At 36.5% G+C, this 22,555-nt stretch overlaps 1 protein-coding gene across 7 annotated transcripts in view; it reads left to right on the top strand.

Annotated features, from left to right (window-relative positions):
* tns1b (tensin 1b) overlaps positions 1 to 22,555 on the top strand; it is a 793,111-nt gene that overhangs the window by 612,163 nt on the left and 158,393 nt on the right. For all 7 annotated transcript variants that reach the window (XM_051930510.1, XM_051930508.1, XM_028807574.2 and 4 more), the window contains 4 exons: positions 3,432 to 3,496; positions 9,738 to 9,821; positions 11,424 to 11,536; positions 21,778 to 21,838. In XM_051930510.1, coding sequence (XP_051786470.1) covers positions 3,432 to 3,496; positions 9,738 to 9,821; positions 11,424 to 11,536; positions 21,778 to 21,838 — 323 coding nt within the window. The remainder of the gene's footprint in view (positions 1 to 3,431; positions 3,497 to 9,737; positions 9,822 to 11,423; positions 11,537 to 21,777; positions 21,839 to 22,555) is intronic.

Genomic DNA, 22,555 nt, shown 5'->3' with positions numbered 1-22,555 from the left:
CCCGAAGGCTTGTACTTTATGTTAATTGGCAATTGCAAATCTAGCCCAGTACAAGGTTGAGTTTGAATATATGAATGAGTTGACCCTGAGATGGACTTATGGATTCAGGGTTTGTTTTTCTATAGAACCGATGCTTCTGAAATAGGCCACAAATTCCCTAGGCCCAGCATTAGACGAAGTAGGTTTCAGAATGATGTATTTGCCCCTTCCTCACAGGTGGCGCAGTGGTAGTGCTGCTGCTTTGCAGTAAGGAGACTGTGGAAGACTGTGGGTTCGCGTCCCGGTTCCTCCCTATGTGGATAGCGCTTTGAGTACTGAGAAAAGCGCTATATAAATGTAATGAATTATTATTATTATTATTATTAATAGTAATGTGTGGGTATCTAGTATGTGTATATTTATTAGCAGCTAGACTGGCATCCATCCAGTGTTAGTACAAGTGTTTTGGCAAATGCTGTCAGGATAGGCCGTGGCTCCCCAAAATCTGTAATGGTCAAAGCAGGTTTCAGAAATATGTGAGTAATTTTGATGATATACAAATAGTCAGAGTTTTGCTTGGATGAAAGTGTAACTGGTATGTGTAAATAAAGGTCTGTTTATCATTGTGGTTGTTCATTTCTGTATTGCAAAAGTAAAAACTACATATTAGGTGAAATAGTCTTGTTTCGTTATTTCTTGTCCTTTGGATGATCTTCATGGTTCAGTGAAAGCTACACAGTCGATTTAGTTCTGTTGTATGTAATAGGTTTGTGAATACAGTATTTGAATAAAATGTAAAATTCAGATGTCTTCATTAAGCATCCTTTTTGAAATGAAAAACATTTTCTAAAGTTAGTATAATGCATGAAGACATATTTTACAATTCAAAACATTTATAATGTGCAAAAACATCAAAAGCTTTTAGTAGAAGATGAATTTGTTCTCTTTGTAGGATAGAGAAAAATACTTTAGAAGTACAGACAATCAAGTCTGACGTAGTTCCACAATCTACTAGTATACAGTTAAGATATGTGCCAGCTGTTTCATTAATTGTTTATGGTACAATGATTAATGCAGAATTTACAATGATTTTTGTACATACGATATTTTGTAATGTGGCAAAAGGGAAATTGTGCAACATATGCTAATCCAGTCTGAATGAATAGGCTATATTTTTTGTAACTTTATATTTAAAATACAGAACACATAACTATCCATATTTTACCTATGTGTTTCACCATATTTGTTTTACAGTTCACAGCTATCTAGCATTCATATATAAATATATTTTTTAATAGAAGTACCCCCATAAGGGTTAACTCCATTATGAGTCCCAATAACTGTTAATGATAATGAACGTAGCCTTTTGTCAACAATTCAAAGGTATGCAGTAGCACTGACTGGCAAAACTAAACTATTGGAATATATAAGAATATAGTTGTGAACATGAATGAATCCTGCAGTGGTCTAATTTCCTCTCTGTGTTTTGTGCTTGTAATGTTGCCAGTTCCACTAGAATAGGCTCCATATCCCACAATGCTGTGTTGACTAAACCAGATGGAGCAGTTTTTGATAGGCATATTCAGTGTTCGATTCTCTATAATATGAGAGCAAGTTAACTACCAAACTGGGTTTCTAATAAATATATTGGATGAAAATAAACAATGGCAGGTAAAGAAATTAAGAAGACCCAGACTGCAACCAAGTTAATCAAATACATTTCTTGTATCAATATTATCATGCATATTAAAATGTATTTATGTCAAGTTTTTATATTTACATTTTCTTACAACTAGCGGACAACTGAAAATTGACTGAGACACTATTCTACTAAGAAAAAAGGACTTGTAAAATATAAAAGGAAAAACAGGAAAACGCATTGGGTTCCCAGATCAATGCCCCCTTTAAATTCCAAATAATTAAAGAGGAAAAGAAATCACAAGAAAAAATGAACTAGAGTTGTCCAGTAGGCACTGCCCGAGTCATAGCCTGAAAAGGCTGGTGGTCTGCAGACAGGGCAAACGTGACATCATGACTCCTCTGGGGTGGCCACTACCATTCAGCTGGTAGAAACAGAAAAGAAGAGACTGACTTTGTTGTTTCCCTACTTTGTCCCCCATAACTTATTTAACGAGAATCCATTTAGCACTTGCTACACTCACCTATTTGACATATTGTACTAGAAAAGACCACCTTCCTCTAAGTTCTAAAATGCTTTTGCCATGAGCAGTGTAAAATTTAAAAAATTGCTTATTGCCAATTTCTTGTCAGTCCTTATTTACTCCACTGCCAAAATCAACAGTATTCATGTTTAGCCTTTTTTTTTTTTTTTTTTATCCATCCATTTATATCCATCTAATTGGGTTTGAAACCCTGGAAGGCTCATCTCTGCCTTCTTTCCATTTCAGGGCACACTGATGCGCGCACACACAATCACCAAGTCTGAAGCTGATAGATATAAAAAACGTAAATAAAGTTAACAGAAAAGGCAGAAAAAGAAGAAAAACGATGGATTGATTATACAGTGTATGGCACCATTTCTTCATGCAAATATTGATTTTTCACACCGATTATTTGTGTGGCTGTGCTCAGTGAAAAATTACTGATTAAATATAAACCAGTATTTAAAGTATATTTATTCTTCAGTAAACGATATAAGTTCTAACTAAACTTGCTGCAAGGCAGGTCTTGGTGAAGTTTACAACTTGCATGACCTCTAGTGGTGGAAAAGCTATTTTTGCCGCAAAATTTAATCTAATAGCAGACATGTTTATGATGCCACTTTCCCCCAAAATATCGGGTTTAAACTAAGTTACTATACAATATACTATTAAGTTTTTGTTTTGTTTTATTTTTTTTTGTGATCAGTTTTTTATTATTTTTTCCAATGCTCACTGTAGCCTATCAATAATATACAATTTTTTAAAATGTTTATAGAGGTTCCACATTAAAACAATCTTATAGTATTCATGTATTTAATTAGTTAAACCATATTCTTGTCAAGGAAAGTAAAATAAGCTTTGGTGCAAGGAAGTCATTGCCCCATTCTTTTGCAAGTTTGTTTTGGTCATAAAATTCAGCTGTATTTTATATTATTGCAAGATATCAAACTTACTAAATTTATTCTAACCATTTTAAAAAGCGCAGTTATATTTTTTCTGTAAATAATATTGACCCTGTACTGACTAAATAATAATTGGAATATTTGTGTACTCTTAAGACTTTATTGTTAAATGTATTTTCCCGCATTTTATATGTTGTTGAAGTTTAGTGCATTTGAAGTAGAACTTAAGAAGTTATATTACTAATGGTTAAAGTGCTAATTATATATTTTTGTAAAGTTTTCCTAGGTCTGACTTTTGAATTCCTCCTTGCATAAATTCTGATCAAACAAAGACCACTGATTCTTATTTTTATTATCATTTTTTTTTTTTTTTTTTTTTTTTACACAGGGTAATCGTGGAAGGACCGGGGTGGTTGTTGCTGCTTATATGCACTATAGCAATATTTCAGCAAGGTAAGAGAGATATTGGATCTTTAAACAGAGATGTTAGAAGGGAACCACTAGTATTACCTCCCCAGCAATTCTCTGCTATAACCTTATAAGCACAGTATACTAAGGTCAGACTGCTTTGTGCATGTGAGTAGGCTTACAAAAATGGCTTTTTCTCCTGCTGTTTGTTAGATGTTTTTAATGCATTTTTGGGAGAAAAATATATTTGAATTTTAACTGTTAATACAGTATATAAAAGGATTTGGATTTCAAAATACTTTTATGTGACTACAAACTAATTTTTAGCAGATGAGGCTTTAGACAGCAGCATTGTACTTTCAAGTGATGTTTGACTTCTGCGAAAGCAATTGAGACATTTGTTTCAAGCATGCTGTGTAGCTACGCTGTAAAAGCCATCTGGATGAAAACCAAACGCTGGTCAGTCAGAGCTATGGCCTAAGAAAGCATTTCAGTGTTACAGAAGTCAAGAAAATGGAGCCCCTCCAAAACATGTAAATTTAGAAAAAAACAAAAAAACAGTGCTATTATCTTCTTAATGTTATTTTAGGAATGTTCTTTAATATTATACTAAGAATGAATTTTATTGTTGCAAACCCATTTTTTATAGTAAACCCTTACTGTACATTGTAGATTGCATTTAAGTTAGGAAATATCTTTTTAATTAGGTATATCTAGAAAGCTGTAAATTCTAATGTATTACTGTATTTTTTGTGTTTTGTGATAAAAAATAAGCAAAGTGGAAATGTACTCTCCTCAGCCTCATTGTCTTTAACTCCTTTTGTTCCATATTAATATAAATGTATTTTTTAGCTCTTTCATATCATAATGTTCACTTAGTATTTTGAGTTCCTTTTGAGATACAAAAGTGCCCACTAGTGGAAAAACTATATGAAATGCTTATTTATTAAACTATATTACAATTGTTATATTTTGTAATAAAATCAATAGTGATTCAGATAACCTACAGCAATTGCAAAAATGACAGTGGTGTGCACTGTTTTCATTGTGCTCTGAATACAGTGATCCCTCGCTATATCGCGCTTCGCCTTTCGCGGCTTCACTCCATCGCGGATTTTATATGTAAGCATATTTAAATATATATCGCGGATTTTTTGCTGGTTCGCGGATTTCTGCGGACAATGGGTCTTTTAATTTCTGGTACATGCTTCCTCAGTTGGTTTGCCCAGTTGATTTCATACAAGGGACGCTATTGGCAGATGGCTGAGAAGCTACCCAACTTACTTTTCTCTGTCTCACTTGCGCTGACTTTCTCTGATCCTGACGTAGGGGGATTGAGCAGGGGGGCTGTTCGCACACCTAGACGATATGGACGCTCGTCTAAAAATGCTGAAAGATTATCTTCACGTTGCTATCTTTTGTGCAGCTGCTTCCTGAAACAACATGCTGCACGGTGCTTCGCATACTTAAAAGCTCGAAGGGCATGTATTGATTTTTGACTGAAAAACAAACTCTGTCTCTCTCTCTCTCTCTCCCTGCTCCTGACGGAGGGGGTGTGAGCTGCCGCCTTCAACAGCTTTGTGCCGCGGTGCTTCTCATACTTAAAAGCCAAACAGCCCTATTGATTTGTTTGCTAGAGATTGTTTTCTCTATCTATGTGACATTCTGTGCTCCTGACACGCACTCCTTTGAAGAGGAAGATATGTTTGCATTCTTTTAATTGTGAGATGGAACTGTCATCTCTGTCTTGTCATGGAGCACAGTTTAAACTTTTGAAAAAGAGACAAATGTTTGTTTGCAGTGTTTGAATAACGTTCCTGTCTCTCTACAACCTCCTGTGTTTCTGCGCAAATCTGTGACCCAAGCATGACAATATAAAAATAACCATATAAACATATAGTTTCTACTTCGCGGATTTTCTTATTTCACGGGTGGCTCTGGAACGCAACCCCCGCGATGGAGGAGGGATTACTGTAGAACCAATTAATGGAGTAATAAACAGTATTTAATTTAGATTTTGAATTTCATATTAATTGCAATACTACAAACTAACTAAAACTAAAAGTTTTGACTCAGATAGTTACATGTTTGGAAATTGTAAAATCTGGGATGGGGGTTGCCGTAGATATGTAGAGTGACTAACAGTAGGTTTAGTCTAAATACTTGAAAAGAAAAAAAAGCTACTTTATGGAATAGTACATGCAGTATTTTGGGAGTGTTAACAGTTGGTGTATAATCCATGATGTAAATACCTAATAGTACAGTCTTTCCTTTCCTCCATAATATCTGAAATTCTCAATAATGTAATACAATACATTTCCATTTGGAAATGAGTTTGAACAGGAACATAGAAAAAAGTGACAGTATAATCCTTTCTTCAATGTACATCATTCCTTCAACAAGTAAATATAGACTTTTGGTTTACAGATCAATTATTTGGCATGCATCTTCGTAAATTATTTTCTGCCACACTGTGGAACAGCTACATTCTGTTTGAACATTTGTTTGTTTTTTGTTTTTTTTAAACCAAACATTGACTCAAGGTGTGACGGTCACATTATGTGATGTAAATAATGTCTACTTATAATTTTTTAATGTTGTTTAAGTAAATGTAAGTACATAAAAAATTAAAGATAGCATAGTTTGACTGAACAAATAAATCTGTTGGGAATACTCTAAGGGGTAAGCGAAAACCACATGTGTCAAGCATAAAAGCACTACACCTATTTCAAGATTTAATTTAATAATTTATTATTTAAATGATAGAGACTGAATTAATAGAAAACATCCATAAAAATGAATCCAGTTCAACAAAAACTGATACAAGAAACTATAATGATAAATCAAAGAACAACATTGAACCTCCAAACCTAGAATTAAACAATTCATCAATTATACACAACTAGACATAATTAGACAAATAAAATACTAACAAAATTAAAACCAAAAGTCTCAAATCTAGGAATTGCTTACAAAAATTACAAGCAGGGGTTGAGACAAAAACAATCCACTCAAGTGGCTGCTTATTGCAGACAGGAGTCTTTTTTACAGGGTGAGCCATAATGAAGTAACACATTTCTCAAGGTCATTGCATGAAGTAGAGGCAGGCAAATGATTGATGTGTGGGGGTCCTTTGATAGGCGATCCCTTGCAGCTTTCATTTGGCAACATGCCTTGGTCTGGTGCACACCATGCTTTCGTTGTCGAAACGTTCTTCAAAAACAATGCATCTATCATCACTATACAGTGCGCCTTCCAAATGCACTTCAGCATTCCTCCTAACGGTGACGTCCCAAATCGGAAAACAATTCTTCAGTGGCAGCTAAATTTAGACAGACAGGTACAACAATGAACAGAAAAGGTCCAGGCCATCCTTGGACTGTACGAAGGCCTGAAAACATCCAGGCTGTAAGGGCATCAGTTTTGCAGTCTCCTAGATTTTCAGCACACAAGCATGCTTCTGCCTTAGGCTTTTCCAACACGTTTTGAAGGAGGATTTTGCATGAGGATCTTTACTGCCATCCATACAAAATGATGTTAGTGCAGTGAGCTTGCTGAGCGAGACTGGGAGAGATGTAGAGAGTTGTGTGAGAACATTCTGCAAACCGTTCATCGAGATGCCATCGTCGTGCAACAACAAGGAACATTTCCGTTTCAATGGTTGCGTAAATAAGCAAAACTTTTACAATTGGGCTGAAACCAACTCTCGTGAACTTCATCAGAAACCCCTGCACAGTGAGCATGTTACAGCTTGGTGCGCAGTTGCAGAATTTGGCATTGTAGGCCCTTACTTTTTAGAGGAAGGTGGATCAACGGTCACCATCACTTCAGAACATTACATTGAAATGCTAAAGAACTTTTTGCAGCCCCAACTAGAAGAAATGGATGTGGTGATTGCCTGGTTTCAACAGGATGTAGCAACAGCTAATATGGCGTGGAGATCCATGCCTTCATGTTCGGCTGATCTCACTCTGTGAGATTGCTTCTTGTGGGGCTATCTCAAGTTGAAGGTGTACACACACCAACCTCAAAACCTTGAGAAGCCCTTAAGGACCGTATTCACCACAAAATCATCGCTAATCCCCTTGAAATGGCCAAATGAGTCATGCGAACATTCAGAAATCGTCTTGAAGAGTGTATTTCTAATGATGGCTACCACCTTGAAGACATCATTTTTAAAACACATTAAAAAAAATTCTGTTTTGCATACCCTTTCTGAAATGTATTTTATCTTGTAGCATTTTTGTAGAATAAACGTTTGAAATGTGGTACTTCCTTTTGGCTCGGGTTACTACAGTTCTAATGACTGCAGTGTCTTCAAAAACTGAATTAACATAAAGCCCCGCCCTGGCTCTTTCAGAGCCTAATGGAGAAGGTTATGGGTTAAAGATAAGCAGAAAACTGGAGACAAAGCATAGGCAGTGGTGGATTGCAGAAACTAAATTATGCTTAACATTTGAGTTATTTCTCAACTGAATTCAGTATACAGTCCAAATGTTGCATGCAGACTCAAAATTCTTTCATTTGTGAAAATCCAAGCGGGTTTCGTTTTGCAGATACATTCTTTTTGCCATATCTGCCAATCACTATGATGATGTGCTTAGTCTTGCCCATTCTCTGTTTATTGAACAACAAGACATGGTCTATTGACACCTGACTATACTGACTGAAATGTAATTTTTGTATTGTAGCAAGGGAACTATGCACAAAAAAGTGGCTAGAATATATATACAACATGGCTGATTTTTTAATATATCAGTTGTATTTAACAACACAAAATTTAAGCAGGTAGCATTTTCTTAAAAGTATACAGCAAGAAATACATACAGGTTATGTAGTTTAAAGAGAAATTGTATTTGCTTCTATTGGAAGCTTATACTATAACCATAGTGTACATCACATACCTACTTTGCATATGTGACACTAATGACCCTATACACCTATATAATAAATATAGGACACTCTTGTCAACTGTTAGCTATTACTACTGATGAACAGGGAAAAGTGTTTCATAATCTGATAGTGAATTCAGAACATAAAAACTTTGTTTTATAGGTTTTTACTCTTAAGAGAAAAAACATAAAAGAACCAAGAATTGATCTCTCAGCTATGGTGGCTTCTAAGAGTATTAAGCAATAATAAACTCCTAATATAGTCAGCAATTCACAAATTCTGTGGTAGTAAGCAAATGCTGTCTACTGTATAGCTTTTGTTTTTGTCCAGATATCTTACTCTACATATCCTAGCTACTAAATTCTTAGTTACTTCAAGTAAAATACACTCATGCTGTTTGGTTTTGCACACCTTTAGATGTGTCATTCTTTGTGCCTTTGATAGAAGAAAATGTTGTGCATAATTCCTGCAAATTAAATCAATTCAGACTTTATGGTTTACTAGAACTTGTCTTGTACCAATATTATGTCCAGAGGTAGGCTGAAATAGGTAATAGGTTATTTAATGCTCTAGCACATGTGTCAAACGTGGTTAACAAGTGTACACTTGATAGAATAACATTTTACTCTATCTATAACATTTTACTCACATATGTCATCACAAGTAGGATGTTATCTCAGTTTTATCACCTTCATGACCCTGACAACGATACCTCTCTTCTCTTTGCTGTTCCACTCTTATTTAAAATCACTGTACAGTGCAAAGGATGGTGTAACATTGTGAGTAGGTCAAGGATATTATATTATGGCCAAAGTAAGGCACACCTTCTATTGTTTTATAGATTGTCTTTGCTAATGCTTTTTGTTTCCACCCTTAACTCCAATACACTTCATTCATATGTCCAATGTTATACTTTTTGTGTAAATAATAACTTTCATGATATTGATACATTCAAGTTATTTCTGAGCACATTTGATAGATACAGCTGCGCTTATGATCATCTGAGTCATTTTAGTTTAATACTCGCAAGCTAGTGTTATCGGGACCATATGTAATGTTTAAAACATGAAGCTCTCAGTGTCTGTAAGAGCATTTCATGGGATTTCCACATCAAAGATTAATCTTTTTGTGCTTTCCTATGCATCACATTTAAGAGTTAGTGTTTGGTACAGTTTCGCCCCAAGCCTAAAATTTAACTAAATATGCACTAAAAGCACAAGGGAAAGGTGGTGATAAAATAAATAAATAAACAAACAAAAATCACTGGTGAGAAATTTAAAGCAGACCAGGATGCTTTTACATATCATGCAATATATATGTTTTTAGGTTTAAAAAAAAAAAATTCTGTAGGCTTGTTCATTATTATTTTTCTATTTCTTTTATTTTTGTGTAGTGCTGACCAAGCTTTGGATAGGTTTGCCATGAAGAGGTATTATGAAGATAAAGTTTTACCTGTAAGCCAGCCTTCTCAGAAAAGGTAAGTTTAATTTAATATATCCATAGTTCATATTCCCTTCTCAGTTATGTAAATATTGGTATTCTGTTTGATTTTACAGATTTTATTACAACTGTGTATTTTTATTATAATATGAGAATTGTGCCAACAAAAACTTTCTTAGTCATTAAAGATATTCTTATACATTATTCTATTTTTTCTCAGTGCATAGGATAAGGTATGAATTGTGCACACATCACATTTTTATCATTTAGTGTTTCATAGAAGAAGAGTCTCTGTCAACACAAAAGATACTGAAACCGATGCATTTAAAAGTATTCTTATTTTTGCAATTAAACTACAAATTAAAAATGTTTCATAGTATAATTGATTGATAAGTAATTAAATTTTAATTGTATGTGTTCTTAAGTGTACAGTACATCCAATTATCAACCCAGCATTACACAATATTTATAAGTATAATATGAAAAATAAAATGCAGTAAACACAAAGCGTAGTATTGAAACATAAACAGAGAAGCATTGCTCAAAATATATTAATGATACATACAGTGTGCATGATGTGCAGTTTAAGTATAAATTCCAGTTGTCCAAGGTCAATCACATTCTGGAAATGTATTGTTAATTTAACATAGTAATCTACTTGTATGAACTGAATGGCAAGTTTAATAAAGACAAATTACTAATATTTGACGCATTTGAAGAATGACATAAAATAACCTCATGGACATGATGGTGGCAGACCATTCACATAAGATTGCTACATTGTGGCATGACACACAATCTTTTTTCCAATTATAAATTTTCATGTTGGTTTTCATGTGCCCACTGAAGATGTTTTTTTTTTCTTACTAAATATATTTAACAGTGTCTGCTGATGTACTTTTAGTACAGTATATAAAGGATGTATGCTTTTTTATGTTGCTCTGCTGAGTACTATTTTGCTGCACTATGATATTAGTGACTCTGTCACTTCTGTCACCCTTTAGGTTTTTTCTCATTCTATGGCAACTTCAGAAAATCAACCCTTTCTGGCTTCCAGACAGCTGTTGCCCAAATGTATTTTGGTTCTTGGAACATTCTCAAAATCCCTAATGCACTGTTTATTGTGAAAACCCCAGCACAGTCACCATATAGTAGGAAAACTTAAACAGGCAAACAAATGAAGAATGAAAATAAGCTTGTAGGGTCACTGCCATGATAGGAACAGCACACGATGTATCCAAATCCTTTTCTATCCTCCTTCATCAATCACTTCAAACTCAGTTGCACTAGTTCTTTTTAATTCTGCTAACTTCAGCTTTATGTACAGATTATCTGACTGGGAATTATAACTAGACACAACTGTTTTTTTAAATCTGGTGTCGATGTGAATGTTTTTCTTTTAATTAACATTAGGGAAATAATAACATTGAAAATACTACCAGAAATTCCAGTAATCAAACTTACATAACCTGTGTTACTTACTCATTCTCTTGACAGACTTGAGTAAAGAATAGCTAGATATTTTTCTGTTCAATATGACTGGAGAGTTATATCCAAAACTACAATTTGCTTTATTTTAAAGTTCTTAAAAAGTTGTACCATTTTTCATTATTTTTGATACATGATCATTTTTTTTCAGGTATGTGCAGTATTTCAGTGGTTTGCTATCAGGAGTCATCAAGATTAACAACAAACCCTTGTTTTTACATCATGTCATCATGCACGGAATCCCAAATTTTGAATCCAAAGGAGGTGAGCAAACCAAAAGTAAACATGCAGTAGAAAACAAATCAGCCTAAATAGATTCCTATATTTATGATTTTACAATCCATCATTAGCTCCCATACGGATGAAAGAGGAAAAAAAATATCCATTCTCATTCATACTGAGCCAGTTTAACAACTAGAGCAAAGTCAGTCAGTCAGTCAGTATCCATCCTGCTATATCCGGAGTAAACGGTGCTTGTTATACTGGAGCTTTCTTCTTCCTGATGGCTAGATCATAGTGAGACGCAAGCTTCAAGGATTAATCCCATTTTGTGCCGTCTGACCATAAAGGGAGGAGGCTGCTTTGGGGGCTGTCGGTTAGGTGTTTTCCCATGACTGCTTCATTGAACTGCAAATAAGAGATGATCCAGTTAGCAACAGCACCTCCTCTCATCCCAGAGTGATACTGCTTACCTTAGCAGAGCCAGGAAGACCGTCCTCAGGTTTGCATGCATGACAAGCAGCAGTAAAACGTAACATTGTCAGATCTGTTCATGAATCCATGATTGTGGGGGCAGACCCTAACTTAGTAGCATAACAAGTTCGTCCGTGAGGAAACGTTATCTCACCATGGATTAAATTATACATGGTACCAAATAAATAAAGCTTGTTCTGAAATCAGCAAGTATTTACAGTAAATCATATAAGAGGCCACTTATGTCTCTGGTTTATTTACATCATGTTACATTTTGAAAGCTTATTTATTTATTTTGGTCACATTGTAGTGAGAACAGAATGCAATACACCCATAATGTGTTCAGTTGATTTTTATTTTCACAAAAATTAGAGGTACTCTTAAGCTGTTTCCTATGCTCATCAAGCAGCAAATCAACTGTGACCTCTGTATTCTCCCAAACTTCCAACCATTAATTAATGTACCAAATCATGTAAGAATACAGGATGTCACTAGTGGTAACTCAGAAAATTCCCACAGCATTTGAACACGGCAAGTTGCCAACTACTTTTCAAGCAAAAAAGTGAATGATAGAATGCAATTGAGTCAGTGCTGACTCTCTTTCCGTATCTACTGGCAGAAAAATGTTTACAATTAGTGAGATGGATGAGGTCTTTTATATGGGTTTCACGGCATATGATGTTTTTTTAAACTATACATTTAAGATTCAGCACCACTACTCAATATAGTTTACAAAAAAACAAATCATTAAGTTGGAAAATAATGAACCCTAGCAGCTGTAAAGCAGGGCAAGGACACAACACTTGATTTTTTCATAAAGGATGCCAAAAGCAAATGACAAAACATTTCAGACACAAACAATAATTTTAATTTATTTAAGGTAATTTAAATTTACATTGATACTTATTCAGTTAAATTATACCATCAATGATCTGCAATTTCTCATTGAATTATAATTACACATCAAATCATTAATTAATTTAAAGCAATTTCAATTTTCTTTTAGCAGTAAGTTTATCCAAGAAGTCTTAAATAAGTGAAGAGAAAATTAATTAAAAACAAATAATTAAATTAAACTAGACAAAGTGAAAGCTACTACCAGCTCGAATGTGAAATCCAAAATTGTAAATTACAAAACAGATAAGAAGCCAAGAAAAATGCAAGCAATAGCAAGCCTTTAAACAAGCAAAACCTGTCTGAGAAGAACTTCGAATACACTCAAGACTTAAAAAGGCAAAAATCCTAGAAAGACTCAAAATTAAGTATAAAAGCATCTCACAGGACAAAATTTGAATTCCTACCCCTTTGGGTTCACACTAAATTTCAAACAATTAACAAATAATAGGTAAAGGGATAAAGAAACCAGAAAAAAAAAGACTTAAAAAAAAGGGTGGAGCAGGAGCAGAGTACAGGCAGGCGGTATTGTAGAATTACACTGAAAAATACATTTGTTTTTTTGGGAATGTAACATGGGAAGCTGCATGTCAAACCTCGCACACATGCACACATTTAATTTGAGTTCTTTACCTTTGCTTATTTTGAAATACAGTAGTGTACAATCCGTTTAATCTTTCCTTTTATATCATTAACATTCAATTCTCAAGTATAGATTTTTTTTTTTAACATTGTTGTAGTCATGCAAATAGTTTTTGTTCTTTTTCCAAGATCCTCAACTCATTTCCTTGGAAAGAAGTATAGCAAGACTTATTCACAAATAATCAGATGTAACAGTATATAGTGGTGTGTCTTAGAACAGGTACCCGAAGTATACAACTGAATAATCTTAGAAAAATGTAAATAACTATTACATACATTTAAATAACTATCAAAATAAAGTTAAAAAAAAGAAATATTAAATATCAAGTAAAACGAAGTTACTACCTAAAAACTGCAAATGCTTCACTTTTTAAATAATCATTGAATTAATTACCTGTGAAAATGGCAGTCTACCTTTCATAACAGTCTCAATTCTCAGCATTTAAAAATGTTCAAAGTCAATTTAAATATTGAAAAGAAATGCAGAATTAGAGGCAAGAATCTGTTAAAAAGCCACTCTTAGGAGATGACAAGGTTTAAACTCTGAAACAAGGTAGACAGTTATCCACGTCCACTTTATTTTAGCTGTGTTACTTGGTATAAAATAAATTTAATGAAAGTCCCTGGGGAGGTAAATTCAACAGAGAATAAGGCTGATAATGAAATTCAAGTACTTCTGCATTATTAAACTCAGTCCGCCATATAGGGAAGGTAGATCAAACTTGTAACACATTTTTTCTTGCACATCAGTAATCAGGAGGATATAGTTAGGGTCAGATTTAACTTTTTCTCGATCTTCCATAACTTTCTTAGTTAAGAACTCAGAGCATACATAGCTCACTAGAGATTTGACACCTTGGACCTATCATGCTGGGTGACTTGTTTTCCAACCTGTTGTATGTATCCTTTTTTTTTTATTATTAAAATAATAGCAGACAATCAAGAAACCAAAAAACAAAAAATTAATCCTCATATTTTATTCCTCAGGGTCTTTTTGACACTTTCATCTTTTTTACTCATTTTCCAAACCCTCATATCCAGTTTAGAGTTGCAGGGAGTCCAGTCCTTTATTTGCACACTTCATATTTGTCACACATTTCATTTCAGAACATACCAGCTGCATGTTAGATTCAAAATCGGTTTCACAACTTTTATATAAAATATTTTCTCTCTGAAGCTTTAATATCAACATTCAGTAATTACATCTTTAATTTACATATCTTGTTTCATGATCTTTTTTTTGGTTTTCAAATTTCATAAACAATAAAAAGAAATGTAATTGGCTGTCTTTAAAAAAAAATTGATTTCTGCTGAAAACTTCACAAACTCTGTTAGGAAGTCCAATAGAATAAATTTCACACATGCGGGCAGTCCCTTATTGGGCACGACTATTATATTTGCAAACCTTCTGTGACAATGTGGGTTCGCTCTACGCTCCCGTCCGACTGCTGGAAGCCCTGAACCAGACACAGTCGGTAATGTCACCGATGAGCTTGGCAGTGAGGTATAAACAAAGAAACAAGGGGATGGTGCAAAAAGTGCAAAGTGCTTTTATTAGAACCAACAAAATAGTGTCCAAACAAAGTGCAGTGTATCAAATCCTTAAATAAATAAATCCATTAAAATGAGTAAAAGGTGGAGGTTAAAAAAAAAACAATAAATAAATCCTTTAAAACGAGGTTAAAACAACAGCTGGAAGCAGTCTCTTTAAAAACAAAGCCTGGTGTGTTCTTTTTACCTGGTGGCTCCCCTACTTCTCCCAATGGGCTTCGCAACAGGAGAGTCGCCCTAACTGCAGCTGACCTTCTTTCCACTCAACTGGTCTGGAGGTTTCCCGATCCCTGGCTTCAGTTCCACTCTCTCCAGACCGAGACTTGGCTTCCACCAACGGCCAGGACGCTCACGTTGGGGTATCCAACTTCCAAACCTCCCGACTCCTGCTGTCTTCCGCAGCGAGCCGCCCTTCTTCTGGTCACTCCCACTCCTCACAGAATGCTCAGCGAGAGCGACCACAGTGGACTGCCCTAGGTGTTGGCCAAACACCCCTCTAGGGCTCAACTGTCTAGCTGCCTGCGCGCGCGCGCTCGCTCGCGCTCTCTCTCTCTCTCTAACACACCAGCTTTCTCCTCACTGCTTCCTTCCTCACTCCTGTAACCTCCGTTTCTTTCTTTCACCTTTTTTCCATACCTTTCCCTGCTAGCTGCCTCACGCTTCTATTTATTACGGGGACGTGGATCAGCTGTGGCAATCAGCAGCTCCCAGGAACAATTACAGATGCGGACAACTCCTCACCTGTACACTTAAGTGAGAATCACCCACATCACGAATTCCCCAGGAACCGCTTGGCCACACACACACCACGCTCCCTCGCTAAGCCGCAAGTGTGGCAATTTATTTATTTTAAAAACTGGCCCTTTTGACATGAGCTGTGGACCCACTATACCACACCTTCTCCAGTGCTCATAGTGGTCAACTTATTTATGAGGATTTCAGCTATATCCTGAAGAAATTGTTTAATTAGGTTGAGATATTAAACGTTACAATTTATATCTTAAACCAGAAAGTCTCACATTATTGCTTCACTAAACTATAACAAATATAAAATAGAGCTTAAATTATACCACAAATCTGTTTTTGTATTATCTCAATCACAATTTATTTCTCTTTGAAAAATAAAAACAGTGGAAACTACATTTCATTATAAAATGATCTTAACTTCTCTGCTTTCAAAAGTATTTGTTTTGGATGCTATGTTTTTGATGTAAGTTCAGTCACACAAGCTCAAGATGAAACCTCAATTACACAAAAGATTAACAGTAAACCTAAAGAACGTAAATCAGTACTGAAGCAAGTAAATGAAATGCGGTTTCTCTGTCAGGAATTAAGTGATGCTGCCTTTTCAGTGTTGAAAGCTGTTATCACAGAAAAGATAAACAGCAAAAGTAAAGAACGGGAAACGGTACTCAAGGAAATAAAATGCAACGCTACAATTAAGTGGTTTTTTTCCCACTTTTTATTCTTCGGTTGTTTACGGTTTTGCTGGTAATGTCATTACTTGCATCACTTTGTGTTTCATATCTAACATTTTGAGGCATTGTTGGGACATACTTCCACATTTTAGATGTGCATCATATATCATAATTATATATTATTATATATTATTATATAATTATATATTATAGTGAGAGTGGGTATAAAATGTTACAAAAATATGAATCCACATTACTAACCGAGAATGATAAACCGGATGGACGCAGGGACATCCGGCAATGGGCCGTGGACGCAAAAGATGTACTGCGCAGGCGCCCCACAAATCCCCCCCCCCCCCCCCCCCCCCCCGCAAGCAACGGGAACCGGATGGAATGCAACCTAAAATAAGAAATGAGGCACCGCGCACAGAAAAAAGGAGTCAGACCACAGAGAAAAGGAGTCAGATGCCGGCGCTGTGCACGAAACCCATTGCACACGAAACAGGACACACACAAAGAGGAGGATTCAACAAGCCCCTACCACACAAAAAAAAAGAAGCTGCGAGCACCACACAAAACCCATTGGACACAAAACGGGACAGACTACGGACATAGCACACGAAACGTACACAAAAATGACGATTCAGACCCACGACCACACTAACATCCATCCATTTTCCAACCCGCTGAATCCGAACACAGGGTCACGGGGGTCTGCTGGAGCCAATCCCAGCCAACACAGGGCACAAGGCAGGAAACAATCCTGGGCAGGGTGCCAACCCACCGCAGGACACACACAAACACACCCACACACCAAGCACACACTAGGGCCAATTTAGAATCGCCAATCCACCTAACCTGCATGTCTTTGGACTGTGGGAGGAAACCGGAGCCCCCGGAGGAAACCCACGCAGACACGGGGAGAACATGCAAACTCCACGCAGGGAGGACCCGGGAATCGAACCCAGGTCACCAGATCTCCCAACTGCGAGGCAGCAGCGCTACCCACTGTGCCGCCCCCACACTAACATAAATAACAAATAACACACAAAGCCCCATTTCTAAATGAACCGTCCCTATTAAACATACGTCATCTCAACACGTTCACACTATGCAGCATAGGTGGATCTCATTACAATGTGGCACTATTAACCGTACAACGGCAGAAAAGGCTCCATATTAACAGTGAGTGCGATCCTCCTTATTACTTATCCATATTTCTCATGCTGAAGAACAAACAAGTCATGAATTCACGATCACGGGTACAAAACGATACGGCTCGGATTACGGGACCAAACACAATTCACACTATGCAGCATAGGTGGATCTCATTACAATGAGGCACTATTAACCGTTCAACCGCAGAAAAGACTCCATATTAACAGTGAGTGCGATCCTCCTTATTACTTATCCATATATCTAACGCTGAAGAACAAACAAGTCATGAATTCACGATCACGGGTACAACATGAACGTAGACGCATGCAGCGCGCGTCTCACAGTGCTGCATCGATACAGGCACGGGTTCAAAACGAAACACCTCCCGTCTCAGACATACAGAAACGACAGCGAAGGGACAAAATAAATAAACGCAGACGTCTACACCGCGCATCTGGAATGCCGGAAAACAAGAAGGCAAGGCTCCAAAAAGAGAAAGCTCAACTGACCTACGTACAAAAACGGGCAAGGCTCAATACAAACAATGCACGCCGTAAACTACAACGGGCTTCTCACACAGCACAGGCAAATCGATTACAGCTCCAAAAGAACACGTCCCAAATACTGGACATACAACGACGCGCCTCTCAAACGGCACAAGCAAAACATACAGGTCACGGACATCAACGACAGACACCTGCTAAACGCTTACGCCAGTTAGCTGACAACGCGTTCAATAATGAGTCCACTATTCAGGAAAATTTATTCGGATTAATGAATGTCATTTGCAATCATTGTCATTCACTTAACTTCCCTGAAGAAACAACTGGCAATACAAGTAATACATTTACACGTTGTTGTCAAAAGGATCAAATTAGACTGCCTCCTTTACATTCATATCCTGAATATCTACAGAAGCTTCTAACTAACGATGTACCTGAAAGTAAAAACTTTATGAACTGCATTAGATCCTACAAATCGGTATCCACTATGAACATGAACAGTAGCACTGCACGTGACATCCGTCTTGCAAAACTGTTAATTATTGATGAATGTACAATGGCATCCAGTCACTTACTCAACATTGCTTTCAAAAGATACAGTTAGTACAAAACATGCGATGTCCAGATCCAGATCATAACAATTGGTTATTACAACTGGGAGATGGTACACTCACCAATACAGATAGACTTCACCCAGATATTATTACAATTCCTCAAACCTTTATCTGAGACGACTTAGTTACAGAGATATTTGGAACAGCAATCTCATTAGACCAAATGCCCCTTTTAACACAACGCACTATATTATGTCCAGAAAATGTTAATGTGTAAAACATAAATACCCAAGTCATTGCATTACTTCCTGGAGAGACACAACTCTTTCTAAGCTCTGACAAAGTTGACTCTGATCACGACAATGACCATCTTCATTGACCTTACAAGTTCTGACCTGGAATTACCTTTTACACTTAAACGGCGTTTACAAAGAAATTTTCCAATAAACCTTTACACTGTGCCACACACTTTATTGTTTGCTTTCTATATGCATCATCTACACCTTCACACTATTCTACATCTCATTCATACATCACGCTCTTTGTCATTTCCCAACACCAGGGGTTGGCGAGCGAAGCGCGCAGGGTGCGGAGCCCCCTAGTAATATATATGTTTACTTTGGTTTCTGTCCTTTCTTTGCAAGAAAATACTAAAGAACTCTAGCTTCAATAGTCATTTCTTTTGATTCTTAAAGTTTTGCAGGGATTTAAAATCTTATAACTAAGATTCTGATTTCAACTTGTGATCTTTGATTGTATTTGCTGTCATACTTGAATCAGAATTGCCAGATCAGAAATACTAATCTTTTGGAATTACCCATTATCTAACTTCTTCCTGTTCTCTACTAAATTTCTGTCTTCTCTTTATAATCATTCTGTAGACAATCATGAAATCTGATTATTTTAAATGTTTCATTAAAAAAAGAAAAAAACAAAACCTGAGCTTTTTGGCCATCAAACCAAACGCTATGTTTGACATAAACCAAACACTAGTCATTATCTAAACCAGGACCACAGTGAAGCATGGTGGTGGCAGCATCATGCTGTGGAAATGCTTTTCTGCATGCCCTGAAAGGCTTGTGGGGTCACAAAGTAAAATTAATTTAGCAAAAATAAAAGGAAATTTGAGAGGAAAACCTGGTGCAGTTTGCAAGAAATCTACATCTTGGAAGATTATATGTTTTCCAGCAAGACAAAAAGCCAGAGCATAAAGCCAAAGCTACACAGCAATGGCTTATAAAGAACAATGTTAATGTCCTGGGCTAGCCAAGTCAAGAGTCCAACTCTTAATCCAACTGGTAATTTGTGGCTGGACATAAAATAGGCTGTTCACTCATGATCCCCTTGTAAATTTGATAGAACTTGAGCTGTTTTAGCAAAGAATAATAGAGAAAAGTCCACAGTATTTAAATTTACAAAACTAACAGATCTCTGTGCAAAAGCCTGTCATGTCTGCCAAAGTTGCATCTAATAAATGCTGACTTGAAGAGGGGGAATACTCGTGCGATCAGTTATTTTGTGCTTTTTATGAGTAATTAATTTAGACTGCTATACTGAGATCTGTTTTCACTTTGACATTAAAGAGTGTTTACCTGTTGATCAGTGTCTAAAAAGGCCAAACTAAATCTATTCTCTGGTATTATCAATGTTGTATAATAATGTTAAAACTTCCAAACAGGTCAATACTTTTTTTACAGGCATTTTATATAGTAAAGTGAAGTTTAGAATAAGGACAGTAATATAATACCATGAAAGGATGCACAGAAATTAGGCATGAAGGAGAAAATGCACAGCATAAATGTTCAAAACAAGATGATTTCAGCAAAAGACATCTGTATACTGTATATCTAGGCAACTTTGCTTGCATCGTTGACAGCTGAATGTACTGGCTTCCACTGTAGTGAAATCACATTCAGAGTTATTTTCAGGGCTTTTGTTGCAGTTTATTGCCATGTTTTCTAATTTCATAGAATTTAAGTCTTCACTAGCCATTTTTTAAATGGTGCTTTTGGATACAAGATATCCTTAACACATTAAATATGTCATTTGAAACCTGTACATCTCTCTTGAGACTAATATAGTGGACTAATGTTATTTTAAATAACAGAAAAATTAAAGTTAAAAAAAAGTAAAGTTAGTCTTTTGTGTGCTGATTAATTTTAGACTTTCCTGACTCCTTGCACCTGTTGTTTTATTTTCTTAAAATCATCTGGATAGTTCTTGTTATAATTCAAAGTTTGAGAAACATTAAATCTTCAAATAATTTAGTTTTAAATGTATAGCTTATGAAGCTAAAACCATAAAGAACAATTCTCTGCCAGAGTAACCCATCCATCCATCCATTTTCCAACCCGCTGAATCCGAACACAGGGTCATGGGGGTCTGCTGGAGCCAATCCCAGCCAACACAGGGCACAAGGCAGGAACCAATCCCGGGCAGGGTGCCAACCCACCACAGGACACACACAAACACACCCACACACCAAGCACACACTAGGGCCAATTTAGAATTGCCAATCCACCTAACCTGCATGTCTTTGGACCGTGGGAGGAAACCGGAGCGCCCGGAGGAAACCCACGCAGACACGGGGAGAACATGCAAACTCCACGCAGGGAGGACCCGGGAAGCAAACCCAGGTCTCCTAACTGCGAGGCAGCAGCGCTACCACTGCGCCACCGTGCCGCCCAGCGTAACCTATTGCTTCTTATTTTTATGACATGCAATGAAAGGAATAAAGTTATAACTAGTAAAAGAAACGATTTTATATGCATAGATGAAAATAAACAACCTACTAAGTATGTCAGCATCAACCCTAGTTACTGTATATCTTCAGCTCTTTCCCAGGTTTCACCCAACAAGGGGATACTTACCAGGCTGGTGTTAAGAGTTTTCAAAAACTGTGTTACGTAGTATTGCTTAGTCGTGCATTTAATTAAAAAGGAAAGTGTGTCATCACTTAAGGTTTGATTGTCTGATAATCCATAGACATATTCTCTCCCACACTTCCCAGATTCCATTCACAGTTATTTCCCTTGGATGCTATAAGGCTTTGTTCCTAATGAGTTTTCATGCTTTTTTTTCTGTTTTCTAAGGTTGCCGCCCTTTCCTCAAGATTTACCAGGCAATGCAGCCAGTCTACACATCTGGAATCTAGTAAGAGAAATACTGTTCTGCTTAAAGAAAAAATAAGAAAAACTGTTATTTAGAATGTTTGTTGCAACAGACCAGAAATAATATATTGTGAGAGATATGGGTCTCTGTCGACCCCTGAACCCGCAGACAACACGTTCTGACACCAAGTAAAATATCAGAATTAATTTTAATTCTTCCAATAATGTGCACAAAGCACCTCCACAATACACAAAATACTCAATAATAAATTAATACACAATCACAAATCCTCCACTCCACCCAGCAGCTCTGTCGCACTCCCTCCCAACTCCAGCTCTCCCTGCTGGGGTTTCCCACAGTCCTTTTATATTCCTTGACTCGGAAGTGCTTCAATCCCTCAATCCATGTGATTTCATAGCACTTCTGGGTCAGATGAAAACTTCTTCTTTTCTTCAGCCTGGAATACTTCATTCCTTCTGTCCCAATAATTAGGGAGTACTTCCGGGCTATAATAAAAACATTCTTGCCTCCCTGCAGCGTCCCCTGGTGGCCCCCACAGTATCCAGCAGGGCTGTGAAGCCAAATTCCATTGTCCATGATGCCCTGCTGGAATTTGGGCCACCTTCATGTTGTAGGGAGGACTCCATCTGGCGGCGTGGGGGTATTGGCCGGGACAAACTGCCGGCCATATATCACTATATATATATATATATATATACTGTGTATATATGTGTATATATATATATATATATATATATA

Source organism: Erpetoichthys calabaricus, chromosome 8, assembly GCF_900747795.2.
Source record: "Erpetoichthys calabaricus chromosome 8, fErpCal1.3, whole genome shotgun sequence".
Taxonomy (NCBI): domain Eukaryota; kingdom Metazoa; phylum Chordata; class Cladistia; order Polypteriformes; family Polypteridae; genus Erpetoichthys; species Erpetoichthys calabaricus.
Note: the sequence above shows the minus strand (reverse complement) of the source record. Positions and strands in the feature narration are given on the sequence as shown.